Raw genomic sequence first — 12,630 nt, 5'->3', positions numbered from 1 at the left:
GTTAGATAATTACATTGCTAAACAATGCTGTCTTATTTCGAAATAGAGGCTACTAAAAGGAGACAAGTTACGCCAGACCTCAAACAGAAACTCAAAATTAGAGTTACGTTGAACTGAGGTTCTTCGCAGAGCAGTTACTTACTACAAGACTTGAGTAGATAGAGAGATAATCAAAAGTGCACAGGAAAGTTATGATAAGTGATGAGGAAGAGTACGTGAGAGAACTTGAAGAAATCTCTCTCACTCCTGATGTTAAAGCTGTAGACATCTTCCTGGAGTACATTATGCAACAATCAGAAACCTGCTGTACCAATGTAATGCTAGTAAATCAATTTACTATTAAAGCGTACTACCTTCACCTATCAATGTGACAGCTAAAAATGTGGGCATGTTTCATAGTGAGTGATACTGCTGTATATATGTACCCATTCAAGGACCAAGTTTTCTGTGAAAGTGTATATGTCTGTTGAGTTAATAAAGTACGGGGTGTTCAAAAAGTCTCTCCGCAGTGCCGTATGATTGTTAGCCGCGTGTGCCGTAAACCGCAGTGAATATACTGAAATGTAACTCAGTGAAATAAAAGTTATCAATTTACTGAATATTCATTTTTACTTACAAATTTTCACATTAAATGTTGAAAGTGTCCCCCCTATTGTTGAATACACAATTCAATTCATCTAATCATGTTTACAAACACAAGCTGTAACATTTATTCTGTAACAGGAGCAGTGAAAGTGAATATTGCAGTTTTCACTTCATCAATGGATTTTGGACGGTTTTTATAGACAGTTGCTTTCGCTGCACCCCAGAAGAAAAAGTCAAGCATTGTTAGGTCAGGCGATTGTCGAGGCCAAATTCCCTGTGAAATTATGCAATCACCAAAAACATCAGCAAGCAGTGACATTGAAATGTGAGCTGTATGCGCGGTTGCACCATCTCGTTGAAAATAACTGTTCAGTATTTCACTTAGCACAAGTTCTCCTATAAATGGGTACAGAATATCACTGCGGTATCGTTGTGTGTTATTGTTTCGTAGAAAAAGATGGGATCCACAATCCGATGTCTAGAAATTGCAATCCAAACTCCTATTTTCACGGAAAGAAGTGGTTCCTCATGAATACGCAATGGATTTGCAGCACTCCACATACGAAAATTTTGCGAGTTCATGTACCCGGATAAATGAAACCACACCTCATCAGTGAAAAACATTTCATTAAGAATATCCCTTCCTTTTTGTTGAACGAAATTTTTGAACCATTGACAATGATGCAGTCTCTTGTCATGATCAGTATCTTTCAGTTCTTGGATGACTGTCACTTTGTATGGGAAAAGTTTTAGTTTTTTCCTTACAGCTGTGTGGGCCATTCCGACACTAACATCAACTTCCTGGGCAAGTTTTCTTACTGACTTGTTTGGACTCATGGGCATTCTATCGAAAATGTCAAGTAGTTTACTCTGAGACAAAACGCTAGGACAATCACTTCTCGGTGCGTCTGTCACTGGACCCTTACTTCGAAATTTGTTAACCAAATCTCTCACAGTACCGCGATGTGGGGAGTGTTGTCTCCGGGAAAACTGAATTAAATGTTTGACAAACTGAAACTGTGTATTTACCGCTGGCTTTGAACAATTGTTCGACTAAAAACACACATTCTTCAATAGTTAGCATTTTAACACTGACAAAAACTAAACAGATGAACAAAGGAACTAACTTCAATTTTCACATCAACACGTATCGACACACACCAACGATACTACTGACGCTGGCTGAGATAAACGAAACAGTGGAATGTTGGGAGAGTCCACTTGAAGGGAAGTAACTCAGGCAGGCGAGCAACCATACAGCACACGCGGCTAATAATCGTACGGCACATGCTGCTAATAATCATACAGCACTGCGGAGAGACTTTTTGAACATCCCGTATAATCCCTGTGTGTTTACGGTAAATTTCAGGTGCTTAATAATCTGATACTTCCGCTAATCCATATGTGCAAGGAATGGTCAGATTAGCAAGAGTCTAGTGTGTCTTATATTTTTCTGACATAACTAATGTAGCTCAGAGCTTGTTTTGTGCTATATCAACTCATAAAAGAACCGCTAGAGTGAGCCCTTACTCCTTAGCTTCTGGTATGTCATTGTGATGTGATTTACTAGATATTATTTCAGCTGATTTCTGTGAAATTTTGATGGGCATCACTGAATCTTCTACTAATAAATAATGCTTGTGTGTTCTAGGTTAACAATTATGGTATGAATGGTGATGCATCTGGTTTTATGACACCATATATGGGTACATTTTATTATGGAAACAACAGTTACATGCATTTGGATGACATCACCTTGAAGGAGTATATCAGGAAACAAATGTAAGTACATTTTTGGTGGAAGGTAATTACTACTTGCTGTGAACATGGTCAGAATTAAGATTTCCAGGCACTTGATTGTACAAATTGAAAGAAAAAGTTTTGGAACTTTTATCGATCGAAAAATCTAAGGGGATTTCATTGAACACTTTCTAAATACTATACCAGGTGTACTGGTATGAAATGAGCGTTTTGTGTGTGTGTGTGTGTGTGTGTGTGTGTGTGTGTGTGTGTGTGTGTGTAAATGAAACACTAATTTTGAATTGGAAAGTAAAAACATTTTATTCAAAGTACTGACCATTGTTTTCTATACATTTTGACTAGCTTTCTGGCAATTTGTGGACACCATGCCAAAAGAAATGTTTGTCTTCTGAAGCAAACCAGACACCCAATTTTCGACTTCTTTGTAGGAATCAGTGTTCCTCAGCCAGTGTGTGTCCCCATTGATGAAAACAAATGGTAGTTGGAAGGGGCCAAGTCTGGTGAATACGGCGGGGTGGGGTAGCAGCTCCCAGCCAAGTGTTTTGATTGTATCCTGAACCAGTTTTGCTTTGTGTGCAGGTGCATTGTCGTGTAAAAAAATTACTTTGCCATGTCTTCTGACCCATTGTGGTCTTTTTTTCGATCAATGCATTGTTCAAATTGATCATTTGTTGTCTGCAGCAATTAGTTTTCACAGTTTCATCGGGTTTTAGAAGCTCATGATACACCACACCTTTCTGATCCCACCAAACACAGAGCATTGTGTTCTTACCGAATCGATCTGGTTTTGCATCAATGTTGATGGTTGTCCCGGATTAACCTATGATTTTTCTCATTTAGGATTCTTAAAATAAATCCAGTAATCATCGCCAGTAACAATTCGATGCAAAATTGATTTTCTTTCATGTCTTTGAAGCAAAATTTACAAATGGTTTTTCGGTTTTCCATCTGTCTTTCATTCAATACATGTGGCACCCATTTTCCACACTTTTGGACCTTTCCCATAGCTTTCAAATGGTCATAAATTGTTTGTTGTGCAACATTTGGCATTGCTGCCATTTGCTTCTGACTCAGAGTATCATCTTCGTCCAATATTGCTTGCAATTTGGCGTCTTCGAACTTTATTGGTGGTCTTCCACGTTCTTCATTTCTTACATCGAAATCATTATTTCTGAACTGTTGAAATCATCTTTTGCATGTTGCTTCTGATAGAGCATGATTACCATATGCCTCGACAAGCATTCGATGTGACTCTGCAGCACTATTTTTCAAACGAAAACAAAAATTTAATGCTTTCCGCAAATCGTCACTCTCTGGTACAAAATTCGACATTGTTAACACGATGAAAACATATGATGTTGTTTGTTCCATGACTTGATGTATGCTAAATATCTTTGACAGATATCATACCAACCAAACAAAAAAAAATTAAGGCTCATTCACAACAAATGTCCCCTATCGACACATTTGTATCTTAACGTTCATTTAATACCGGTACACCTGGTATAATCTTCAGAAATAGATCAGCTTAATCATGTTTACTACTGAAACAGTGCACTTTAAAATTGTGAGATGACTGAACAGAAATTGGTTCAAAAGTACATTTTTTTAAATATTTTATATGTGTAATTCTCTCTTTGCCTGCCTCTGTGTGTGTGTGTGTGTGTGTGTGTGTGTGTGTGTGTGCGTGCATGCGTGCGTGCGCGTGTGTGTGCACACACCCAAAAGTAAGTTCACATTTGTCTGAAATTAGTTCACAGTTGTCTGAAAATTAAACAAAGGTTGTATACTTTTCTAACTTGCATTATTCTTTAATTTAAAAGTAAATAACTACTGATGCATGAAGGTAATTTTACAAGGTAGAAATTGATTACATATTGTGTCACTTGATAACTTTGCGGAAATAGATAGGTCAACAAAATTTGTATGTATGAAGTTTTTTCCATTCTTGTTATATAAATTTAAAATGAATATGAATTATAAACCTGAGCTACAGTGTTCTACTTGTATGTATGTATGTGTGTGTGTGGTGACTAGTCGGAGCATCCTGTGCTCAAGGGATGAGTTGGCTTTCTGTGCATGTTGGTTACATTCTGGGATACTGCCATATAGCACCACCCAGTGTTACTTAGTTAAGTGAGTGTCTGCAGTGCAGAAAACACTTAATGCTGTTTACCAGTACCACTTTGTACAGCCTCACCAGTAACTAGAAAAAGCTTATGAAGGAAGATCAACCCATAATAGAATTGATGTGGTGTATCATGTGACCTTCATTTTGTCTAAAATTTAATTAATCATCATCATAACGAAAGTTATCAGAGCAAATGGCTATAAACAAATTACAGTGAATCCCCACTTTTACACTTTTCAAGGGACTTAAAAAAAAAAAATGGTGTAGACTACGGGAAAATGTAAAATGTGGGAAATAACGTCGTACGCTGTAAAAGTTATATATAGGATACCCCCTTGCACTTTATGTATAATACATGTACGTAACAGGCATCAAAAGACTGGTCAGGAACTTCTTCACTATCTGATGAAGGTTTATTATATAATAAAAACTGCTGATGTAACTGGAACTGATAACTGTCTGGGAAGTATACACGCACTCTCAAACTATCACCCACACTGTTTGTTTGTGTAACATCACAAAATATACATACGTAAATACTGCACTTGACAATGACAATAAATTCTCGAAACACGTTTTGCTCAGCATGTATACAATACGTAACCTGCGCTGTGCTTACACTAAAAACGTTTGAGCAATGCAAACTGAATGATGGTGTCAACTAGCACTCCACATGGCCATACACCAAAACACGCTAAATGTGGTTTGACAAAGGTGTCACAATGATCACAACAATCACGAATCTGCATTTGCCCAGTAGAGACAGTTTGGAAATGATTGTGATTAGTCGTGATATCTTCATTTGAACAAACCTAGTTACGCCCATCAGCCACCGCGCCATTAGAGCTTGGCAGCGGCAGGAGATACGGTACAACTTGTTAACAACGTTTACTCGTTTACCGGTTCAAAGCCGCTGAGTAGAATGCCCTGGCATCAAGAAACTTAACCACTTAATATTTGTACACTACTCGACGGTCAACATCATATTTTCTCCACACACACACACACACACACACACACACACCACTGTCTCTGGCCAGAAAAGGCCTTGTGGTGCGCGCGCACTATCCAAATAATATTTATGAGACTTGAACTGTGCCTGTGTGTGTGACCACCTCATCCTCTGTAAGGTGATTAGTAATTTACCCTTTCCATAAACCTGCTGTTTGCCTTCATTAGACAATATTGTGTGCAGAACACAAAAATAATGTAATGAAGAACATAACACAACACCCATAGCATAAGCTTTACTCAGACAGGCTGAAAAATGTTGTCACAACTATTTTTCCCATATTTTGAGAAAATAGTAAAGGCACAGATCATTTGTCAGTGTATTGTCTGTGTGCCTGTCACAGAATTAGTGAATTACAACTTTTCTGCAGATGGATTCACTATGTTACTATCTATCCTCTTCAAGTAACAAACACATCAATTGTACCAAATCTTGCCCATCTTTGCCCATGTATCTGACCATTGACATGTGACTTTTCACTACCACTGAAGGACATGCATTTATTTCTGTCAGCAAACCTGTTTTCATGTTGGTGTCACTTCACTTAAGGTGCAATAATTTGACCCCCCCCCTTCTTTGAATGTGACCCTGCTACTCCTATTCTCTCACATCAATTTGGATCTTGTGACTTACATAATCAGGTCCATTTCTTTTTTGATAAGCATCAAACATTACTTTCAAATTGCTCAGGGGCAAGTACAGAATTACTGATCAATACTACCCTTCAGGAGAAATTACATTACTCAGTGTTTGTCCTTTTCATTCTATGCTTTCATATGTTTTATTTTTGCCTTTCAAATGACACATGCTCAAATATGTTTATTATTCTTTTTGTTGTACCTGTCTGCAACTCAGTTAACTCCTCTGTGTAGTGAGTTGTAGTCTTTCCTTGCCATACTGTTGTTATTTTATCCTGGACTTTTCATTGTTATGTACATATATAAAAGTAAATTTGCAATACTAGTTCTAGTGATTTATAGTTCCTTCATCAGGGAGGAGATAGGGATGGACTAGGAAAGATTAAAAAGGTTGGGTCAACGTACATTGTCTGTTGTAAATAAAAATAATGTATAACCTTTCACCTAACTTTGTATAAGCTGTTTTCGGAAAAACCCAGGAATTTTTTCATCCAGGAGAAAACCGGGAAAAACCAGGAAATTTTTTAGAATTCCGGGAATTTTTCATTGTTTTTGTTTTCAGTTAAATTTTTGTAATTTTGACTGGTAAGAACCGATACTCTAACAAAGGATATTACTGTATCCCGCTACTGCAGAATAATACTGCAGCAATAAAACACAAACGAGAGAAAAAAATGAAAATAAAACTTAAATTGCAAAGGAAATGCGCCATATACAGCAACAAAACACAGTGCTCATACAAGCGTTTGCCAACAGCAGAATGTGTCAAAGGCGTTAGGAAAACTATGCAATGTTCCGTAACAATAAATTGCCTCCGATGAGCGTGACATTGCAACTGTTTACATTAGATTCGTTTTAGCAGTTATGAGCGGGATCGTGCATGCGCATTTGAGTAGTACCTTCTCCCGCTTCTGGCTACAGAAATGTGGCTGTTGGCTGTGTAAGCTGTATCAGCAAGCAGCTAGATGCTACCGGGAAAAATTTTACTGGAGCGCCCAAGCTGCCACATTCTTGCATGTGCAGCAGGCCCAGACCTAGGAGGGGGGTGGGGGGCAAATTCATACTCTTGAGGGGAAAAAAAACCTTGTTTCACGAAACGACTAGCATCCAGCAGGCCCAGATCAAGGAGGGGGGTGGGGGGCAAATTCATACGCTTGAGGGGGGAAAACCTTGTTTCGCGAAGCAACTAGCATCCGGCGCACGTTAGTCTATCAATTATTCATGTGACTTTGAAACGCATCTCTGTCGGTTTTTGAACATTTTTGAACACCTTCTAAGTTGATTTCTGAATGAATCGTAAGTTGATTTGTAAATGCGTGCATAGTGTACAAGATGTCTCTGTCAGGGGAATCCTTGTCACATGTAGAAACAAACTTTCATACAGACAAAAGGGGCTATACGAGCTGAGCGGAGTAAGGCCGAACGGATGAATGCCAACCACTGTCTGATTGTGTGGTTGATTGCATTTGCAAATGATGAGCATTGATATTACTAGCTAAATCCATAAATTCAGACAACCGGAGAGGAAACAAACGAATAACAGGTAAGAAAGATTACATATTATCTTCTCGGTGTATCCAAGAAAGTGAAATTTTGACAGAAAATTTTTGGCCGATTGCTGTACTAGTAAAGGTCAGTTGCACCGTCCCTGGCTAGCAGCCGCTTTAAGTTCTATTCTGGAAGAAGCGCGGAAAACATGTTGTACGAACGTGTAGCAACGCCTGACTGGAGAATAATCGTGGGATAACTAAACTGGTGATTGTGGCAGAGTTAGTGGTGTTAATCTGCAAATAAGCTTTGACATTGGCAGGAATAGTTACAGAACTAGCGATATCAAGATTGTTTGTTATAACGAGGAAGGAGAAGAAACGGGGACATCACACAAATTATGGAACAATATGACAATTCCAAGTTTGTATAAAAATTTCGTACTACTACTTTTCGATCTCATACTTGAGAAACTGGAGCATATGAATGAAGTGTGAAACTATTTCCTATCGTAAAGCTTTTTGCTTGTAGTAGGCCTAATAGGCGTTTGATATTGGTACTTTGTGAATTATATTCTCTCGTTACAAAAAAGACCATTTGTGCCAAAACAGTCTCATTCATTTGGTGTGTGTTACAATTGTTGAAGTATTAGAAAGGCCTATTTTGTTTTATCTAGCAGACAGTGACAAAATAGACGTAACCAGGTCGGGAAACCACACCAGTCTTGGGTCCTATTTGCATTAACAGCTTTTTCAGTATTAGTCAATGACATTTTGACTTTTCATGTAGCAAAACATTTGACGAACTTTGATGGGGTAATAGATTCTTTCGCAGAAAGTAAAGCACGCCATGTAAAGCTGTAGCAGGATTAGAGGGAAAAAATTCTAGGAGCTAAGGATTGAAGAAATGTGTATTGTCTTGCTTGTCTCATGTCTTTACTGGGTTTATGTATCCTATATTTAATTTTATGTCACATAAAGCAGCAAGTTGTTAGCTGATATGGCATAAAGAGTGCAAATTTTCTGAGTTTTTTTTTTTTAAAAAAAGGGGGGGGGGGGAGCAGGATGTCATACCGGCCGATTGTAAGTAGGAGAGGCACCACACGACATTTTAATTTCCACTGTCCTGATTATGGTATGATTGCATTCATTACAAAATATACACGTTTCAGTTCCACAGGGCGAAGTACAGTGACGTGTGATAGAAGAATGCTGTGTGAGGAGGCGAGGCACTGCCCTTTGGCACACTTAAGACCAAATAACATGTCTTACATTTCCTCGAACACATATGTTTTATGCATCAGACTCTTCAGAAAGATGTGTGCTACAAAATGAACATTTTTGACTTCCTATCTCAAACGCATGAGCGAGTGGCGGGGTATTGCCCCGGCTCGGAAATATCGTAGATCGGGTGCTGATGTGCAGAGCAGTCTGAGTTAGAGTGGGGAGGTAGATTAGTCTCCACGTGACCCGTGTTTACATACAATGGTTTTGCTGTTTCCTCTTCGTTTACTGCTCTCACGTCAAATGAAAACAAAACAGATTTCCGTGGCCAGGAGCTATCAAGTGAATTAAAATATATTCACATAATTACAGCAGGCTAAAATGTGTTATTAGTTGCAGATTTTATTTTATTTCCATCTTTCTGACAGTCAAGTGTTAATTGCCTTGCAAAACAATGAAGTTATTTTTGTCAATTTGCTAAAGAAATTTTCTTTTATTAATCTTTTCTGCCGAGGCAGATTATATTTGAAATGAAGTGTTCAATTCCACACACCGTTCACTGCATTTCAAGTGCACCTTTTCAACTTGTAGCATGTATGGCATTATGCTGTAATAAAGAACCAAACATGAGATAATACAGTACTGGTACTCCACCGCAAGCGCGGTGACGCCTAACAGGTCACGGGAAAATATTCCAAATGGTGGTTTGAAAAGCGTTACTATCAAAGTGCCATCCTGGCAGTTACAACGGAGCTATGTGTGATAATGTACGATGAGTTTCTTAAATCACAGAGCATTTGACTCTCATTTAAAAATCAACTCTTTGATGATGAGCCATTTAGATGAATTTCGAGCCCAGAAGTCAGTGGTGTTTTATGATAGGTGGTGCCACCAGTAGGCAAAATTTGTAGCTAATTTTCAGGCAAGGAGACAAACAGTACATTGACAAATGTTCATTTTCACATTACGTTATACTTGCTACCTATTCTATAAAAGTTTTAGAGGGAAATTTCATAGTAAGCGTGGGGAGCATTATTTTTTGATTGTTTGTGTTGTTTGTATCTCGTGCATAAAAACTTGTCCAGGAGCCAAATTAAAAAATCTTAGGTCTTACTAGGTCAGGGCCAATGGCTTGCCAAACTTGATTTTTTTTGCAGAGTTCCAGTTCTGGTCTCTTCTGTGCAAGTCTGTTAATCATTTGCATAACTATTGCAAACTACATAAACTTGAGCCTGATTACTGTAGTCAAGCCGTGGTCACTGTCTACAATTTTCACTGCCCCACACTTCCCTCCATTAATAAGTGAAGTAAGATTTCAGTTCCATATAAGGTTCCATATAATTATTTTGTACCACTTAAATTGATATTTAATGTTAATATTGATTGCTTTTTGAGATTTTTGTCAGTTTGCAGTTTATGACCCGCTGTTGTCAGCTGTATCGCTACCAAAATAGATAATCATTTATACTACTTATACTGTATTTTATAATTTAATTCTTTCATCACCCTTGTTTTCTTTTTGTAGTTTATCATATTGTAACTTGTTTTCAAGGAATTATCCTTTCCATTTGACTTTTGCCATCTCTGACAGAATTAAAATGTCATTGGCAATTCCTAACATTTTCATTTTTCTCTTGTAGCTGTAATCCCATTTCCAAATTTTTCTACTTTTTTTTCCTTTACTGCTTCCGAATATACGGATTGAATATCATCAGAGAAACACTACATCTGTGTCTCAAACCCTTGTCATGTACTGCTTTCCTTACATTCCGTAGGCTCTTATAACTGCAGTCTGTTTTCTGTACAAGTTAAAGATAACCTTTTGTTTTCCATTTTTTATCCCTGATAACTTCGAAATTTCCATGATTGCATTTTATTTAACATTCTTTAATCGTAATATTTTTCCAAATGTTCCTGCTCATTCTAATACAGCTTTGCTTGTACGCCCATACTTGGCAAACTAGTGTGAAATGCATGGGACAGGGTACGTACCATTGTACCAGTTATTAGGGTTTCTTCCCATTCCATTTGCGTATGGAGCACAGGAAGAATGATTGTGTAAATGCCTCTGTGCAGGTTGTATTTAATTTAATCTTCACAATCCGCATGTGAGTGACACATAGTAGATTCATTGTATTCCTAGAGTTATCATTTAAAGCTGTTTCTTGAATCTTCATAAGTAGGCTTTCTGGGGATAGTTTACATCTGTCTTCAAGAGTCTGCCAGTTCTGTTTCTTTAGCATCTCTTTGACACTCTTCCACTGGTGAAACACACTTGAGACCATTTAGGTTGCCCTTCTCTGTGTACATTCAATATCCCCCATAAGTCCTATATAGTACAGGTCCCACACATAGCAATATTCTAGGATGGGTCTCAAGAGTTGTTTGTAAGTAATCTCCTGTAGACAGATTACATTTCACCAGTATTATACCAATAAACCAAAGTCTGCCATCTGCTTACCCAGGACTAAGCCTATGTGAACATTCCAATTCATATCCGTACAAAGTGTTACACCCAGTTATTTGTATGACTTTGATGATCTCAGCTGCGTGACTCATTGATATTACACTCAAAGGACATAGTGTTCTTTCTGTTTTGTGAAGTGCACAATTTTACAATTCTGAACATTTAAAGAAACTTACCAATCTTTACTCCACTTTGAAATCTTATCATAACCTGACTGATTATTTGTGCAGCTTCTTTCAGGCAGTATTTTGTTGCACATAACAAAATCTGAGGGTACTATTAATATTGTCTGCATGGTTATTAATATACAACACAAACAGCAAGGGTCACAACACACTTACCGGGAGCATATGCAAAGTTACTTCTGCATCTGATAATGACTCTCCATCCAAGACAAAATGCTGTGTCTTCCCCACCAAAAAATCCTCTACACAGCCACAGAGCTCACTTGACACACTATATGATAATATTTTTGACAATAAATGTAGATGTGGCACTGAGTCAAATGCTTTTTGGAAAGCAAGAAATACATCATCCACCTGACCACCTTGATCCAAAGCGTTCATTATGTCATAAGAGAAAATTGAGAGTTGGGCATTGCATGATCGATGCTTTTAAAATCCTTGCTGGTTGGCATGGAAGTATCATTCTGTTGAAGACATCTTAATATGCTTGTGCTCAGAATATGTTCTAAGATTCTACAGTAAACAGGTGTAAAGTTTTTGGGCTGCAATTTTCTAGATCACTTCTGCTACTCATCTTGTAAACTGGTGTGAGCAGTGCTTTCTTCAAACTACTGGGCACGGGTTTTTGTTTGAAGAATCTAAGATTCTTGCTTTGTCCATCCAATTATTTTTGAAGTGGTTGGTACGGTGGTTTTAATCCACTGTCTTTTAGTATCTCTCTGGTGCTTTTCGTTCACCTTTAACTCTCTTCCACCTCCTAACAGATGTGTGGTACGTCCCCTCACCTGCACAAGCTACTATTATCAATTCTTGTTTTCTTCTAAAGATACTTATTGTTCTGAAAGTTAGAGCTGGTGTTGCCTGTTGTTTGTCTTGGTCAGTAGTACTGAATCTTGGGTCCTGTAAACATACGTACTGGCCAATCTTTCTAGTTAGTTCATATTGTCTCCTTTACTTTTTGTGTTGGTTCATGGTTTGAATGAAATTTTGCTCTGCAACATCTGTGTATATACTCATATCTGTCATCTTTATTTTTAAATTATTCAGTGTTTTGGTGTGGTAATAAATGCCCTCCTCTAATACCTAAGTAGTTGTCATTATTATACAGGGTTATTACAAATGATTGAAGCGATTTCACAG

The 12,630-nt window shown here is 37.8% G+C and overlaps 1 protein-coding gene across 4 annotated transcripts in view; it reads left to right on the top strand.

Annotated features, from left to right (window-relative positions):
• The window catches only part of LOC124622133 (la-related protein 1B), a 137,746-nt gene that overhangs the window by 76,160 nt on the left and 48,956 nt on the right, over positions 1-12,630 (top strand). For all 4 annotated transcript variants that reach the window (XM_047147755.1, XM_047147756.1, XM_047147754.1 and 1 more), the window contains one exon: positions 2,237-2,367. In XM_047147755.1, the coding sequence (XP_047003711.1) occupies positions 2,237-2,367 (131 nt within the window). The remainder of the gene's footprint in view (positions 1-2,236; positions 2,368-12,630) is intronic.

The sequence above is a fragment of the Schistocerca americana genome, chromosome 7 (assembly GCF_021461395.2).
Source record: "Schistocerca americana isolate TAMUIC-IGC-003095 chromosome 7, iqSchAmer2.1, whole genome shotgun sequence".
Lineage (NCBI taxonomy): Eukaryota > Metazoa > Arthropoda > Insecta > Orthoptera > Acrididae > Schistocerca > Schistocerca americana.
Note: the sequence above shows the minus strand (reverse complement) of the source record. Positions and strands in the feature narration are given on the sequence as shown.